At 40.1% G+C, this 16,973-nt stretch overlaps 1 protein-coding gene across 1 annotated transcript in view; it reads left to right on the top strand.

Moving 5' to 3' along the window:
* The window catches only part of itpr2 (inositol 1,4,5-trisphosphate receptor, type 2), a 59,488-nt gene that overhangs the window by 24,179 nt on the left and 18,336 nt on the right, over positions 1 to 16,973 (top strand). The window contains exons 31-45 of the mRNA XM_086163033.1: positions 832 to 1,083; positions 1,195 to 1,320; positions 1,474 to 1,602; positions 1,987 to 2,107; positions 2,317 to 2,498; positions 2,616 to 2,758; positions 3,411 to 3,519; positions 12,934 to 13,054; positions 13,190 to 13,377; positions 13,482 to 13,662; positions 14,289 to 14,542; positions 14,647 to 14,847; positions 15,559 to 15,669; positions 15,869 to 15,964; positions 16,043 to 16,162. Of these exons, the coding sequence (XP_086019159.1) occupies positions 832 to 1,083; positions 1,195 to 1,320; positions 1,474 to 1,602; positions 1,987 to 2,107; positions 2,317 to 2,498; positions 2,616 to 2,758; positions 3,411 to 3,519; positions 12,934 to 13,054; positions 13,190 to 13,377; positions 13,482 to 13,662; positions 14,289 to 14,542; positions 14,647 to 14,847; positions 15,559 to 15,669; positions 15,869 to 15,964; positions 16,043 to 16,162 (2,334 nt within the window). The remainder of the gene's footprint in view (positions 1 to 831; positions 1,084 to 1,194; positions 1,321 to 1,473; positions 1,603 to 1,986; positions 2,108 to 2,316; positions 2,499 to 2,615; positions 2,759 to 3,410; positions 3,520 to 12,933; positions 13,055 to 13,189; positions 13,378 to 13,481; positions 13,663 to 14,288; positions 14,543 to 14,646; positions 14,848 to 15,558; positions 15,670 to 15,868; positions 15,965 to 16,042; positions 16,163 to 16,973) is intronic.

The raw sequence follows: 16,973 nt of genomic DNA, 5'->3' as shown, positions 1-16,973 counted from the left end.
AAATTAGAATATTGTGATAAAGTTCTATATCTTCTGTAATGCAATAACAAAACCAAAAATGTCATACATTGAAATATTGCAAGCCTTTTATTATTTTAATATTGCTGATTATGGCTTACATCTCAAGAAAACTCAACAATCCTATCTCAAAATACTAGAATATCATGAAAAAGTAATTTTTGTTTTTTTAATTGCATTACAGAAAACAAAGAACTTTATCACAATATTCTAATTTTCAGAGACAGCCCTGTATATATCAATGTATATGTTTATATATGTATGTATATGTAAATGAATATCAAAATAGATTGCTCATCATTCTTGACTTCTTCTTAAGTAGCACTTTTACTTATTTATTATATATTGTTGACTCCATTGTGTTGACCTGAGAATTTCTAAGATGTTCATGAATGTGGGGACGGTGCACTCTTTCTCAAGGTCACATCGGGCACAGCAACATCAACCTCTGCTCTGCATGGAACCAGATGTGGGTTCGTCTCCCACTTTCAGCTGTGGGGCTACACCTACTCTATGAGGACTATCAGTTTTTATACAGCTTCTAAAAATTCATAGAGCTGGATAATGCAGATTTTTGTCAGTACTTTAGTTAGCATTTGTTAAGTGATTTAGTTTAAAAAAAAAAAAATTAAGTTTGATTGGGACTAATTTTAAATTCATTCTCATTGTGAGGTGTGTTAATTGAACAGAAGAGCAGAGTCATTTGGAGAGGATATAATAGTTGGGAAGAGATTTGAAACCATAAGCAATGACCTGGATGACTTAAAACTTTCACAGACATAATATATGGACCTCTCCTGTTTGTACTTTCAGCTTGTGAATGGAGGGGAGGATGTCCTTGTTTTCTACAACGACCGCTCCTCCTTCCCAGTGTTGCTTCAGATGATGGGATCCGAGAGTGAGCGAACAGATGACGATGGAGCCCTGGCCTATCATAATACACTCGTGGAACTACTAGCTGCTTGCACTGAGGGGAAGAACGTCTACACTGAACTGAAATGTAACTCACTGCTTCCATTGGATGACATTGTTAAAGTTGTCACTGAGGTCAACTGTATACCAGAGGTAAAGGCTGTACAACGTAACCAAATTTGATAGCGTAAAATGAAGTTTATTTTTGTTTTATACATGTGATTTAGTGACAAACCATTTCATTTTACATTCTCTTTTCTAAAGGTGAAAACTGCTTACGTGAACTTTGTCAATCACTGCTATGTGGACACAGAGGTAGAAATGAAGGAGATCTACACCTCCAACCATATCTGGAAGCTCTTTGACAACTTCCTTGTGGATATGTCTAGTGTAAGGCTCCGACTGAAAGGTCAAACTGTAATGTGTTCATAATGTGTGCATAATATTTGCATTGTTGACCCAAACAGAGCCATTTCTTAGAAAATGTTAAAGGATAAATGTCAAAATGAGATTGTTCACCAGTTTCTGTTTCTGAATCTTTAGGTGTGTAACACTACCACGGACCGTAACCATGCTGATCTGGCATTGGAGAAGTATGTGACGGATACCGTGATGGCCATTGTCAAGGGCTTTTTCAGCTCCCCCTTCTCTGTCAATCACTCAAACCTGCAGGTAGTTTCTTCACTATAAAAGTGTAAATGAAATGTACCAATCTACTGTGAGCTGTTAGAAATCAAGAGAAGATATGAAAAGGAAACTCTCTTCCGAGTCTACAAAAGCTATGATCGTGAAATCCTTTTACCATTGTATCTATGGAGTGCAACACATTCAGGGAAAAGGTTTGCTCGTCTTTGCAACTATGCTGTAAATATATTTAACAACTTATTGCCTCCTTCATTGTATCTTTATGTACGGCCTTCTCATACAATTGCAGATATTGGTACCTATAATAGTGAGGTAGAAGAGTGTATCGCTGGTTCTAAATACAATGTCACTTCAATTTATCTTTTCTTCTAAATTGATGTACTTTTAAAATACTCTCTTTTTTTTTCACAGACAAACCAATCGGTCATCATTAAGCTGCTCCAATCTGCTTTCAGGATCTACAACTGCAACTGGGTCACATCGGCTCAGAAAGCAAACATCGAGAGCTGTATTAAAACTCTGGCTGACGTGGGTAAGTGTTGCTAGTCTACCTCCTGGTCATTGACTGAAAATTAAGATACAGTAGATGCACTGAACCTGCTTTAAAATATGCATTAAAATGTCACTTTCAAATGACTGTCCTGAAGAACATTTTTTGCGAGTGTTTATCCAGAGGCAAAGTTTATTTTTTTTTGTGTTTTTTTTTCCTCTCTTTACTGATCAATCTTCACTTTTACCCAGCCAAGGCACGAGCAATAGCCATCCCAGTGGACCTGGACAGTCAGGTCAATACACTGTCTCTAAAGGTCCATAGCAACATGGTGCAGCGGGCTGCCAAGGACTGGAGGATCTCTGCTCGTACACGGCCCCGTAAGGAGCCCCTGGGTGGCCCAGACTACAAGAACATCATTGAAAAGCTGCAGGTACAACATTAATACAACAATAATAAATACAAATATTAATCAGAGTTGATGAATGCCTCAAGTTGTATGTATGATTGATGATTATGCATGTGTAAGATGCATTCTTTGTTCACACAGGGGGTTGTGTCCTGCCTAGAGGAGCAGTTCAGTCCAAAAGTTCAAGCAGAATTTTCAGTGCTGGTAGATGTTCTTCACAGTCCTGAGTTGCTCTTTCCAGAGGCTGCTCGCATGCGCTGTGAGAGCGGAGCTTTCATGTCAAAGTAAGTTGGAAAAACCTGTGCATGAAAAAAACAAACAAAAAACAAATCTCCTTATTTGAAGACCTTCAGGCCGAGTCAGAAAGCGTCACCCAGGTTACATTAAAGAGCTGTTGCAATGATGTAGTGGTACATTAGGATTTGAACAAACTTCTTGGTCTCTCATCATTGAAAGCCAACAAGCCACAGAATTCTACTGACCACATCAAGTCGCCTCTTCTATTCTTCTATTCTATTCTTTCTGTTGTATCTATACAAAGCTGTAAGCAGTTTTATATGGTTTGTATCTCAATTCCAATGACTCCAATTTCTTGTGGGTAGGGGTGTATGGCACCTTATTTCAACCAAAGTATAACACTTTTCCTTTTTAAATAATGCCAAGACCAATCTGTCTTTATGAGCTTACTTTAAATCTTCGGTATTGGATTGGGACAGCCCTCAAGAGTACTTATACTAGCTATGCAACGAAGACAATGGTTTTTCACTTTAGACTTAACGGTTTTCCGTGATTGTGTTCGCTGTAAGGAAGCATTGTTTCATCTGACAACTAACTGAAACAAATTTTTGGTTTTAAAATTGCTGAATCCATCATCCTGCTGACTGTTGCTAGATAGTGACACAAACTGATGCGGCACTTACACTGTCACTCCTCCAGGCTGATCAAACATACCAAGAAGCTTATGGACAAAGAGGAGAAGCTGTGTATCAAGATCCTTCAGACAGTCCGAGAGATGCTGGACAAGAAGGAATGCTTTCATGAGTCAGTGAGTATTTTTCTTAGGAAATATGCCATTGAGCCTGTTTGTTTTGTTTAACATCAGGCTCTTATCAGGATAGCGAGAAAACACTGATACTCAAATAGCACTCATAATAGAATAATAATTAGAGAAAAGTATTTTAAAAAGGTTCTGTGAATTTAGACTCATCTTCTAACTCCAGCAGTGCTGTAGTTCCCATATTCTTCCACATATTCCAGCCTGGAGCCCAGACTCTCCTTCATCAGTATTCTGTGGGTCTTTCAATGTTACATAAGACAGGGAGGCACTTGAGGACACACTCAGACTGAGGGAGAGAGAGAATAGGTGGGAGGAAGTAAGGGAAGGGAGGAGGGGGCAAGCACAGAACAAACAAATCAATGCAGCAGCAGGTGGGGTGGGGGGAAGCCTTCTCCTCCTACACCCCCTCGCTGCCAGAGGCCTGGAGAATGAATGACATGGGTTAGGAGAGATGGTAGGAAAATGCTGCATGTGTACATGTTTGCCTTTGACATCATGGAAAGAAAAGGTAGAAGCCAGTTTAGGAGAGACTTAGTTCTGTATTTCTTTATGGAAAGGAGATTCAGAATTCTTCAAACACAAAATACTCTCCTCCTGCCAGGACTTGAGTCTTTATTAATTCTTTGAGGATTTATCGTACATATTAACTTGTTTTGCATTCGTCGCACACGGTTCAAAAAGAGCATGTCGTCTATAATTGTGCCAGATAGCAATAAGACTTGGTGTTTGTTGGCTGACAATGTTCTCCTGCTAGACCACACCAAAGCTAGTATTTTTGAGGCCAAGTGAAATAGCCAAAATTAAATAATTAGATTTTGATTTTTCAAACTAAAAAAGATCTAATTTTAACTGGATACTTTAAGCATGATCATGTCTTAAAGTGTGGTGACGTAAAACATTTCAAAAGCCTTCCCATAGCAAAACTTTTTTGATTTGACTGAAAACAATAAGAGCCTTTTATTTCCATAATTTCAGTTGCTCTGGGACTCACAGTCCTGTGCTTCCCACGATGTCACTAAACGGTGCCCAAGAATATAGAAAACCTTTAGAGCTGGAATAAGAATTGTTTCAAATGCAAAAAAAAAAAAAAAAAAGGTGAATGACTTTTGTCCATTGTCTGTGAAAAGAAGTTGTAACATTATCAGATTCTTGTTTCTAGCTGGGTGATGAATGAAAGCAAAATAGTGGAGAATCAATATGACAGGATGTTGCATCTGTCAGGCTGAAGGGGTCACACAATTATTGGAGTTTTAAAATGACGGGAATCATATTTGACAAGTGCTGGAGAATCTGTGATACCAAGACTTTTCTTTCTTTCAAAATAATGTTTATCACTCCTGTAGGCTCTTGGCAAAGGTCAATGAAGTTACTCCAGTCGCTACTAAAGGCTCTAAACCTTCCCAAAAGACATGGTGTTTACACTGAAATTAGTCTGCATGTGACTATAGGTCATCGCTCTGTGCAATTGTAAAAGTAATATAGTTATATTTTTTATAAATAGTTTTCCTTATGGTATATGTCAGCCCATGTCACTTGCAGTTGCTTGAATTTTGTTTTCCTGTGTATGTTTACAGCTAGTGTCAGACAGCCAAACTGTTTGGCTGAAAGGCAAATGATTCAACAGTTGTGTGGAACAAGATCAGAGGAATACAAAGTGGAAAAACAGTGACTTTTTAAAGCCGTCCTTTGCACTGGAGGAGCCAGACAGTGCAGCAACGTTGTGTGAAATGTCAGCTTGTGTAGGTGTGCGTGAGTGTGCTCAAGCATGTATTTGTGGCCTCTCTGTCATATCCCCGTGGCCCTGAGCGTGGAGCTGCAGCCTTACTGCACCAGAGAGAGAAAATGACTGTTGATGGAAATAATGAGAGGGGGAGATGCAGACTGACAAAAACAGATGGAGAGAAAGACAGAGTGACAGCATAAGCGGCAGAGGTTGGAGGCTCCCCTGGGGTGCAGTGAGTGGGTGGAGGAGAGTGAGGGGAAAAAAAGGAGATGGAGGGAGAGTTATCTAGAAGGAGAGGGAGGCAGCCATGTGAGGAGCCATGTGAGTGAAAGGGAAAAAAAAAGTGGGCAGCGGCTGCAGGGTGAGGGATTGGAGGGAAGTGGAGTCTGCTCAGTTTATGAGGAGACAGGGCAGGGGTTGCACTTACGTAACAGCCTGCAGTGGCTGAGCCAGCGTCACGTGGACCATCATGTTCTCTCTCCCCCTCCCTCCCTCCCTCCCTCCCTCCTTGCTCTCTTCTGTCTGCCTGCTGCCTCCCTCCGCCTCCTTTGGCCCTCCTTGCTTTGTCTCAGTCTATTGCATTCGGGCTTATTTTCTCTATCTCACCCTCCGGTTGTCCCACCCTGGCCTTGCTCTCTGTTTGCTCAGGTCATGCCAGGAGCGCTGGTGAGGCAGTGAGGAAAGGTCTGCAGCAGTGACCCTACAGAGATGTGTTACTGTTGCACTCCATTTTTATTGGCTGGTAACATTATTGCTGTTTTGTGCTACCAGCTGTGATCAGGACATTATCGTGAAGAGAACTACAGGGGAAATAGCCTTAAAAGACTGTCTCTCACACTCATTCTATCAGACAATTTACAAGGTCGACAATTATATTTAGTTTTTTGCATCATTTTCCCACCAACTTCAACATTAGACATATGATTCTCCTATGATTAAATATTATGTAAATATACTTCTTATAGGCATAGTCTTTAGCAATTTTCCTAAAGTTGTGTAAGTTGTCATTTTAAGTCATTGGAACAGACAACAACATGTTATTCATTTATTATTCACATACAACATGTTGTAATGTTCTGCTTTCCTGCGCCTTCCTGTCTATGGAAGATGGAAAAGCCATTTATATAATTTCCAGTGTCCGTCAATCCCTTCATATTTCTATTCCATTCCCCTCTTCTCTTTTTTTCCTGGCTTGCCAAGTTTCACACCACCTGCCCAAGGCAAAGCAGATTTACAGATTACCACCCTCACAATGCTAAGTACATCACACGCACACACGTAGATGGATAGCCTCTCTCTCACACACTCACACACACGCACACACACACACACACACACACACTGCCAGGCATGCAGCACCATGCTGGCTGTCCCTGTGTGAGCTCATCCTGCAGGGTTTTTCCTGATTGTGCATGTGCTAATAGCAGTAGTGGAACATGGTTTAATCTATACTATGCAATGCATGCAGGCAGCAAGAGACATGGAGCTGCTGGACCACTTGTATGGTTCAACCTTTTTATTTTGTCAGTCTTGCACAGTATGCTGAGATCTTTACTCACTTGTGACCCTAAATCCATGCTAATGTTGGTTAACTTCTACCAAAGTCCCCCCCCCCCAAAAATCAAAACCCCCACCTCTTTTTATTTCCTTGCCCTCACTTTCCTTGAACCGTCAGTCAGGTGTCTGTTGGGTGCGTATTATGTTTTGGTTTCCATGGTGATTAGGAATTAGCACATGCTGTTTGTCTGTCTGGTCTGGCTGTGACGAGGGAAAGGGTGTGGGTATGGTGTATAGAAATGCTTCCAGAATAGCCTGGTTGAAGTTGCGGAAGCAAGAGATATGCTTTATAGAGAAAATAAAAATACTTTTCAAAGAGAGAATCCTACATTAGGTTCATTGCCACTTTGGTTGATTGTGATACAGGCAGTTTTCTGACACAGTTCATCGTGTGCTATCATTTTTTTACGAAAATAACGAATAAAACTAGTACCCAGGGAAGCACATGTCAACCAGAGGGATAACTTAGATGAACTGTGGTTTGGATATGATATTATAGTACTTTTGGTTAGTAAGTTGATGTGTATGGTAGCATGGATGCAAGTATTGAGTGAAAAGATGTGTAAATGTATATTTCCTTACCATACACTGAGCATCCACTTGACTCTTTCTACATGTCAACACAGTATCCTTAATAAGGCATTGTCACATATTACTTGGCATTTTTGAAATGGAAGTATAACATGTTTCTTCTGTCTTAAATTCCAGTGCAGTTCTATTGTTGCCACTTTGGTTATTTGAAAATGGCTATCATGGCTTTCATGCACGGGCCAATCTGTTTTCAGTTTGACTGTCTCTTGGGTAGACTTGTCAGTTGTGATTACCTGAATGTCAGGAGCATTGGTCACAAATATTTAAAATTATACAATGTTTTTTTTGTGTGGAGTTTTTTTGTTTTTTTTTCGTAACTGTCGGACCATTTCTGGTACAATATTTGTCTTTTGTCTGTGTCGTTTCCAAAGTACACTGATACCTTGCCAGCCAACCTATCTTGAACAGCAACTTCCTAACAAACACAATCATTAAATAACAATGTTAAGGACTCACATGTCACATCACATAACACTTCCATTGCTTAGCCTCCAGCTCACAGTTGGCCTTTTACTGAATGCTTGTTTATGCTGCTTGTTTAACCAGTTTCGCCAATTGCTCTCACATGTGTGCCTAATTTGTTTTGCTGGTGTGCTTGTTTGTGGGATAAAAGCATTTTATCTACTATGGCACTGCATCTCGTAAACATTGTAAGTAGGGCCATGTGACGCATTTCTGTTCATGCAGAGTTAAATAAGGGACATGCATGATGTGGGCCCATATCTTAATTGAATTGTTCTACCTTTTAGAACCTCAACATGTCCCTTCATGAAATTATATATATTGCTTGTAATCTGGTGTGTGATGAACAACTGCACAATGTAAGGGAAAGAAATGAGGAATTTAGAAATGCGGAGGATATTGCTCTGAGCTGTTGGAACCAATATTTCATTTTGGTTTCTCCAGATTGTATACTAGACGAGACAAACTAGACTCAGATCTCCTCAATAACAAGTTGAGTTTTCACTAACAGTGCTTGTAGATTGTGTACCTATGTTCTTAATGGGAAACTTTTTTTTTCTGTTTTTGTAAAAGTGTAGACCTTGAAGTAATGCATTAATATGTTATTTTCTAATTCAAATTATTAAATGTGTTTATAAAAAAACCTTATAAAAAATGCCACAGTTAAAAATGACTGAATTAAACCTACATTTTTTGTATTGCTATATGTAAACATTTTCTGTACTGATAGAGAGGGGAAAAAAGTGAAAAAAGCAAAAAACAAATTCCATCCATATCCTGAAAGGCAGGCCAAGCCCTTTATTTTTCCGTCACATCTCTCCTTGTCTTCTTGTGCTTGTATCTGTCCGTCTGGAGTTTGTGAAGTGTACGTGTCTTTATTTTCTGAATTTGCATGAATTCATGAAAGTGTTCTGATGACTTTTCCTCACCAAGACAGTCGTCCCACCTAAATTCCTTCAGTTTAAGTTAATTGAGAAACCCATCTGAATACATTGAGACGCCTTACAAATTCTCGATATGAACACGGTAAAATTGTTGGAGCAGCACAGTGGTGCAGTGGTTAGGCTTCAGCCTCACAGCAAGGAGGTTCCTGGTTCATGCGGAGTTAGTACATTATCCCTGTATCTGTGTTGGTTTCTCCCACGTTCTCTGAGTTCCTCCTGCAGTGCAGTGGGATAGCTGCAGGTTTCCGGAAGTTGCCCGGGCATGGAATGGGAGTGGTTGTCTCTTCTTGTGGCCCTGTGATCGACTGGTGACAGGTCCAGGGTGACAGCTGGGATAGGCTCCAGTCCCACTGCAACACTGATTGCAGAATAAGTGGTGTAAATAATGAATGAATACATTTTTTTTATATGCTTTGCATGACCAAACTTAGATAGTTTAGATTATTTCTGCTATTTTGTTGTAGGCTAAAAGTTACTTCCTAATGGTTAAAGTATTTGATGGTGCCCAGTCCGTGGGGAAACTCCCCTTTCTAACCATCAGTGTACTGATTAGAGCTTGACAAAGTTTTCAGGAAACGAATCCAGAGTCTGGTCAGGTTTATTTGTTGTTGGAGGGAAAAAAAAGACCATTATCCCCCTGATCCATACCTAATTTGTTTGGGTAACACACCTGGCCTCAGTGTCTGGGAGAATTGACCTTGTCTGACCCAAGCGCTTCGACACTCCCCTGCTCATTCGTAGCTGTCTGTCTTTGTTCGCAAGTGCTACGCCTCTCTGCTTCTCGCATGCCTTTCCCACCCCTGACAGAGGCAGCGGACGACCTTATTTTTTCCCTATTGCCGCCTTCAAATCAGATGGAAAGAAAGAATCAGAAAGACGTGCAGATGGCAAAGTTGCGATGAGGCTGTGGGAGCAAAGGAGGACAAATGCAGGGGTGAGAAAGTCCTGTAGGTGGGGATCGACAGCTCATCCTCAGCTTGGACACCAGAACCGCATTGTGGCGTGCTGGTGCACATTTTAAAACACCACAACCTGTCTGCTCCATGCTAGGTTTTGTTTGTTCCTACTCACCCCTCCCCTCACCAGCTTGCTTATGGCGGTTCCTCTACCTCTACTTCTATCTCTCTTCTCATGGCTCTTACATCACCTGGCTGGAGTTTTTCTCGTCAATGCAGCAGCAAGCAGATGAGTCAGACTGGTCTGACCCTCCTCTCCCGCCAACCTGCCTCCTGTCTCCTCTCCCTCTCCCTCTGCAGACCTAGTCAGCAGACTGCAGCACCCAAAAAAGAGGTGAACAGGATCTAAAACCTCATACTACTCTTTTTTTTCAACTCCTTGCTGGAGTTTGTCTTTCAGTTTTGCTTAAAATTATGCAAAATAAACACATCAGATGAGGGCCAAATGTTAAGTCTAACATGATTTATTGTGCTATCAGTCAAAGAACATGCATTGGGATGTGCAGCCTCATAGTGTGGTGCTGAGTTTGTACTTGCACTAAGAATGTTTGCGCTGCTGCATGGAAATGAGACAAGCTGGCTCAGTGATCCTCACCTTCAGTTGAAGTGTGTGTGTATGTGTGTGTGTGTATGTGTGTGTGTGTGCGCGCGCGTGTACGCTTGACGTGTGCGTTTGTGTGAGAGAGAAAAGAGAGGCAGCTCAGCCAGACAGTGCAGTCAGACAAGTGTCTCTGCTGACTGCAGATGAGATGGAGTGTTTACTGACACAGACAGCGTCAACTCCATGTGGTCCTCCACATCTTTGCCCTTCATTACACTTAGCTGAATGTTCTTCAGAGGGACTGAACCTGGCTGAAGGAATGGCATTGCCGCATTTTTCGTCTTTCACCTCTTTGTTTGTGTTGAATCAAATGAACTTTTGTGTGTTGTGAAACAGAATAGTTGTTTTTCTTTAGTTATGCTCTTAAGCTTAGATTTGTGCAGTGCAAAAGCTATTTCTACAAGCAGCAACTATTGTAAACAATACACCTCGGCAGCTATTCAAATACTGGAAGTCATATTTAGCAGAATACCAAACTATCAATATGTCAGCCTGAATTGAGCATTGATTGACGCAATTAGGTGAGTTGTCAAGGTACAAAGACACAAGATGTATCAGCTGAGAAAAAACTAAATAAAGAATAACATAATATTATAGTCAACAAAAAGGACTCAAAAATTATAGTTTCTATTGGAAAAGAGGGCAGCACAGTGGTGCAGTGGTCAGCCACCCTACCTCACTGCAAAAAAGAATCTGGTTCCATTCTAACAGGGGCCCTTTCTGTGTGAAGTTTGCATGTTCTCCCTGTACCTATGTAATTGGAAAATTTGGAATGGCTAATGTCTCTATATGTGACCCTGCGATTGACTGGCGACCAGTCCAGGCAGTACCTTGCCTCTCACCTTGCCATGGCTTGGATAGGCTCCATCATCCCCGCGACCCCAAGTGCAGGAAAGGGGGGAAGATAATGGTTGGATGGATTTTTGAATAGAAAAAATGAAAAACCAGGGAAACAAATTGACTCCTCAAATTGAACAATCAGTCAAACAAATTTTACTTCTGTATTTGATTCTGTGTTGTCAAACACCAATTTCAAAACAAAGATATTTAATGTAGTTGAGTCCTTTTAAAGTGAATGATTCTGGCTCCTTTTTAGCATTTCAGCAGTTCCATAGGCAGAGTTATAAAATTAATTTTCAGAATTTTATCACTTTATTGAGCAAGTAATTGACAAATTATTCCTTTAAACATGAATGCATCTATTACAGTAAAGTGGTGTTTCAGTCCATGTTTACTGTGCTCTTTATTTATCCATTGTCTAAAAATGTCTAATGGAGCAAACACCTCTTGAAATAGGTGATTTTCTGAAATTATTATCATTACTATTAAATGTTATTCTTCCTCTAGTTATCGCTTCTTATTACTTAATGTCGGAATTATAGTTGTCTTTATGATAAAGTGATTTCACCAAAAAGGCATTTCCTTTTTTTAATATTGCAATAGAAAATGATCATAAGCCCTCTATATTCACTTTGTTAAGCAACCATTTTCCACATGAAGCTACAGGAAAAGGGCGCAAAGCCACAATCCAGGTTCACGCAGTCACAAATCCCACTCACATTATGATTACACAACTTCAATCAGAAGATTATCTCTAGGATTCCTTTTATCTAATTATTTTATCTTTTATCTCAGCTGTGTTAAATATCAGAAGAGACACTGATGTTTGTGAAAGATGAATAGACCATGTGTAACCACTATTAAACTGGTGTTGTGCAGAACACATTTGTGTGTGTGTGTGTGTGTGTGTGTGTGTGTGTGTGTGTGTGTGTGTGTGTGTGTGTGTGTGTGTGTGTGTGTGTGTGTGTGTGTGTGTGTGTGTGTAAACACTCCTTATGACTTTGATAGAAAATAAACATCCATGTATAACGTGGCGAGAGTATATATGTATGTAGTGCTCATATTTCTGCATGAATATTAACATTTTTCAACTTTGCAGAATTGAATCAAGTTCGTTTTTCTTAATTGTTTTATATGTTGCAAAGGACACAGTGTGGTCATGGTTGTTGTGCTTAGTAAAAATAAAAAATGTTGTCTGACTTCATGCCAAACTGACATAGGGTCATCAAAAATTGGCCAGAAAACACAATTGCCAGTATAACAAACGTAATATATAGCATTTTTTTCCTTTGCTCCTGGGACATCTCTCACATACTAATCTCCTTTAGGATCCACTAATTGGACAACGCGGTTATTGTTGTGGTTCTGACTCGCAGGCAATGCTTTCTTTGATAAAAGCATAGTCATCTTGAGAACCGTCTCTTCGAGAAATAAGATACAAACACATCATGGGGCAACGGTGATCATTTGCATTAGGGTGGAAGATGAAATCTGTAGAACATATCTGAGATGATTGGGTAGATGTCATACTGGTGAATACACCAAATCACTGTGATAACTCACCAGGGTGTTTTGTTGGGATGTCCTTCATTTTGGTAATATTTTCATGGTTCGGGTTTTCAAGAAGTAACATTTCCAGTTCCCTTACAATGTAAATGTTCCCAACTTCAGCATAGTTGTCTCTTATACTGGGATATGGGTATAGTAACATTATGATTCTCTCCACAGGGAAACGAGTTAAGAAAGATTCTCCTCACACGCTACTTTGGAAATCAAAAAATTCACTCCAAGTCCGAGCTGGGGTGTGGAACCAGCTCGCCTGGGGGCTTTATCAAGCCATCATCTGGAGGTACTGACAACCCCAAATAAATCCAGTGAACATTGCAACTGCAAGACAGTGCCGCTACAATGCATGTGTGTACTATTAGTATGCATCTAATATAAACATGTAAAGATGTACTGTCATGTTTGATCTGCCTTGCAGGAGGTTGTCACATGCTGGACTTTGACAAGCCTGGCAGTAGTGTGATGGAGATACAGTGTCAGTTGGACAATGTTGGCGCATCTGAACTTGTGATTGATCTCATTGTTAGTACCAAGAATGATCGAGTATTTGAGGAGAGCATTATGTTGGGCATAGCCTTACTCCAGGGAGGAAACACTCAGATACAGGTGGCTAAGATTTAATTGTCTGTCTGCACTGATGAGCTGAAATTTAAAAAAAAAAAAAAAAATGACTGTCTTCTTTTCATGTTGACTGTTTGCTTGGCCCACAGAACTCCTTCTACAACCAGCTATATAAACAGAAGAAGTCAGAGAGGTACTTCAAAGTTTTCTATGACCGCATGCGTTTGGCGCAGCAAGAGATCCGAGCCACGGTGTCCGTCAACATGTTTGAGCTCAGCTGCAGAAAAAGGGATGATGATAGCGACATCAGTTACATCAGGTTCAAGAAAGGTACAAGTGTGCGATTATTTAATTGGTACTCAACTCATAATTGCTTTTTGTTGTGTTGATGATTAAAAAAAATCCTTGTTACAACATTAAACTGAACTTAAGGAATCAATGTTTATTTGAAAAGGGAGGAAAGGAAAAATGTTAAAAATGTCTGGCAAGTCATAGGATTCAAGCTCCATGCACAAAAACTGACCTCAAGAGACTGAATAGCCTTTGCTTTTACACTATGTGTGGTCCTGAATTTGAGTTTAGCGATCATATTGGATTTATCCAACATGATCTGTTGCTTTGCTGACCTCTGTGCACACTGTTGTTCCCGGTTCCTGCAGTCACATGTCAGAGGCCATGTGACGGCCTACATCACAAGTCTATCAAAAGGCTATTGTATCAAGTTTGGTGTTTTCATCCTACAGAACCCCATTCAATAATTGCTCTCTTGTTAAGTGTTTTTTTTTTTTAAATTCAGAGTATTATACCTCTGACAAGCATTCATTATTATTCATAAGAGCCTTTGCATATGTCAGGAAAAAATGCACTCATCCATTTGTAATTGAAAAAGTATCTACCAAATGTATCCAACCATTGAGACATGTTTTTTTTTTGTCTTTATCCACATTGTAATTTAGGGAAAGACTCGGGACTTCATATAAGGGAAGACATGCGTGGACAACTGAAGGAGGCCTCATCAGCAACCTCTAAGGCCTTCTGTGCTTTCAGAAAAGAGCTGGATACAGATCTTGAGGGTTTAGGACAGAACACTGAGGTGACTGGGAGTGAGGAGGCTATAGAAGAAACGCAGATGAGCCCATCCATCACCATCATGAAACCCATCTTACGTTACTTGCAGTTGCTCTGTGAAAACCACAATTCAGACTTACAGGTATTGGTCCTTTTTGCGATGCTGAGCACAAATTGTAGACTATAGAAATTGTTGCTTCTGTGCAGAGCTGAATATGTGTTTGTCTGTGTTTTCTCTGAACTCAGAACTATCTGCGCAACCAGAATAACAAAACAAACTACAATCTGGTGTGCGAGACACTTCAGTTCTTGGACTGTATTTGCGGAAGCACCACCGGAGGCCTCGGGCTGCTTGGTCTTTATATTAACGAGAACAACGTAGATCTGGTTCGGCAAACTTTGGAAACCATCACCGAGTACTGCCAGGGCCCCTGCCATGAAAACCAGGTAGGAGAGTTGACCGCAGGATGTTTTACATGGTGATCCTGCAAAATTCCCGAGTACCCAACCATTCTGATGTGCCGGTTGTTTACGCAGAACCCCACAATGCCAGCTTATTGGCTGTCTGGCCTGTGAATTCGTGCAGTTTCCAGGCATTCCACTAGAGACATGCAATGTGTAAATACAGTAGTGTTTGTCTTTTGATTGTGCTGCTACCCTGCTCCATCTGTTCCTTCAATGCAGATGGGGTATGGGACTACCAGTAGGTCTGCTGCTGGATTGGAGGCACATCGGTCTGCCCCATCATTACTGCCTCTGTGCACTTTCATACAACAGAAGTGTATTAGTCCTCTCTTGAAAACTTTGTGTCATTTGGGCTTGTATGTTCATCGCAGTATTTTTGTTCAGTAGTATATCCATCATATCTTTTATTTTGTGTAAACATTTTGGAAAAAAAAAAGGTGACTGTTGCTATGTAATTGATTTTAGGGTATATTCATAAATATGACATGGTGATACTGGCGGAGGCTGCCAAATGGGTTCTCATCTGTTCAACAGGAGCTTGGAATTCATTATATTGCTCAAGGACACTTTTAAGTATCTCTGGGGAGAGCAGGGATTTACCTTGTAACCAAGTGATAACACAGTTTAGCAATTGAACGTAAACATCCTGTTGCTGAGATTTCAATCTCATTTATTTAACTCTTTATTTTCCAGAGCTGTATAGCGAAGCATGAATCGAATGGCATTGATATCATCATAGCTCTTATTGTAAACTCCATCAACCCGTTAGGGAAGCATCGCCTTGACTTGGTGCTGGAGCTCAAGGTGAGTAAAGTTTGTCTCCGAGAGGCTTTGGGGTATTACACACAGCTGTCACTACCTAAACACATCTACTCTGCTGCATTGGCGTGATCATGAACACAACGACAAACTGGTCTCACAGTCACTCTATAGCAGATTTATAAATTCTACAGTGTTTTCAGCACTTTGCCAATGTTTACTGAATAGATGGCATCTGTTCTAGAATAATGCCTCGAAGCTTCTACTGGCTATCATGGAAAGCCGCCACGACAGTGAGAATGCAGAGAAGATTCTTTACAAAATGAGACCCACCGAGCTGGTGAGTACGTATGTATGTGCAAGTATTCATTCATCGGAACATCCACGTTTAAAAATGCACCTTCTTTTTGTACCTTAGGTGGATGTAATGAAGGAGGCCTTTTTCCAGAGTCTGGAGGGGGATGAAGATCAGGATATGTCTACATACCTAGTCAAGCCCAGAGATGTTGGACACAACATTTATATCCTAGCCCACCAGGTAATAAAATAAAAAAACCTGGATTTTTGTGTGTGACTGAGACAAATTACATTTCTTCCTTGACTGACGGTCCTGTGCGCCCTACTGTGTGACCTTTGTTTTGGTTTTTGAAATCATCTTACATTGCTAGCCTGTGAATTAACCACTCTGTTAGTAATGCAAAATTTGCTCTACCATGTAACAGATCTGAGGTCATTTCTGACATTTCACTAAAACGTGTCTTCATTTCCAGACCTGCCTCAGTGAAGAGAATTGGTTTCACAATGGCAATGAATGCATATTTGTTGTTAATATTTCATAAACATAAAACCGATACATTGCCTGTGATGACATAAAGACTTATGCATCAGTTATGTAGATTATAGATTCTCCTCAGGGCAGCTGTCTTTCATTCTGTTTTGGAATCAGAGATAAACAAACACTGGTTCAACCTGAACATGGATAAAGGGAACATTTGAATCTTTGTGTATGCACTTCTACATTTGGTGCAACAGTTGAATATTAAAAAGAATGAACATGTTTGTTTGTTTTTTTCAAACAAATTAATTATATGATGTAGATCAAACTTTATTTAAAACATGTTTTTTTCATTGCCATTTAACTTAATCTCCTGAATGTATTACTTTTAAACATTTTGATTTAGCTTGATATAGTAGATGTAGCTTTAATTTTTTTGTTTTAATTAAAAGTTACTTGTCAGAATGTAATCATGGAAACATGTTATTTTTAAGTATTACTCATCATTTTAGCAGGACCTAATTGATATGCACCCAAATCCCTGTCAGGCTCAGTCAAATTGATTATTTTGATA

The sequence above is a fragment of the Fistularia commersonii genome, chromosome 17 (genome assembly GCF_037954325.1).
Source record: "Fistularia commersonii isolate RoL2024-O1a breed Wild chromosome 17, RoL_Fcom_v1.0, whole genome shotgun sequence".
Classification (NCBI taxonomy): Eukaryota; Metazoa; Chordata; class Actinopteri; order Syngnathiformes; family Fistulariidae; genus Fistularia; species Fistularia commersonii.
This window is presented reverse-complemented; position numbering and strand designations above follow the sequence as displayed.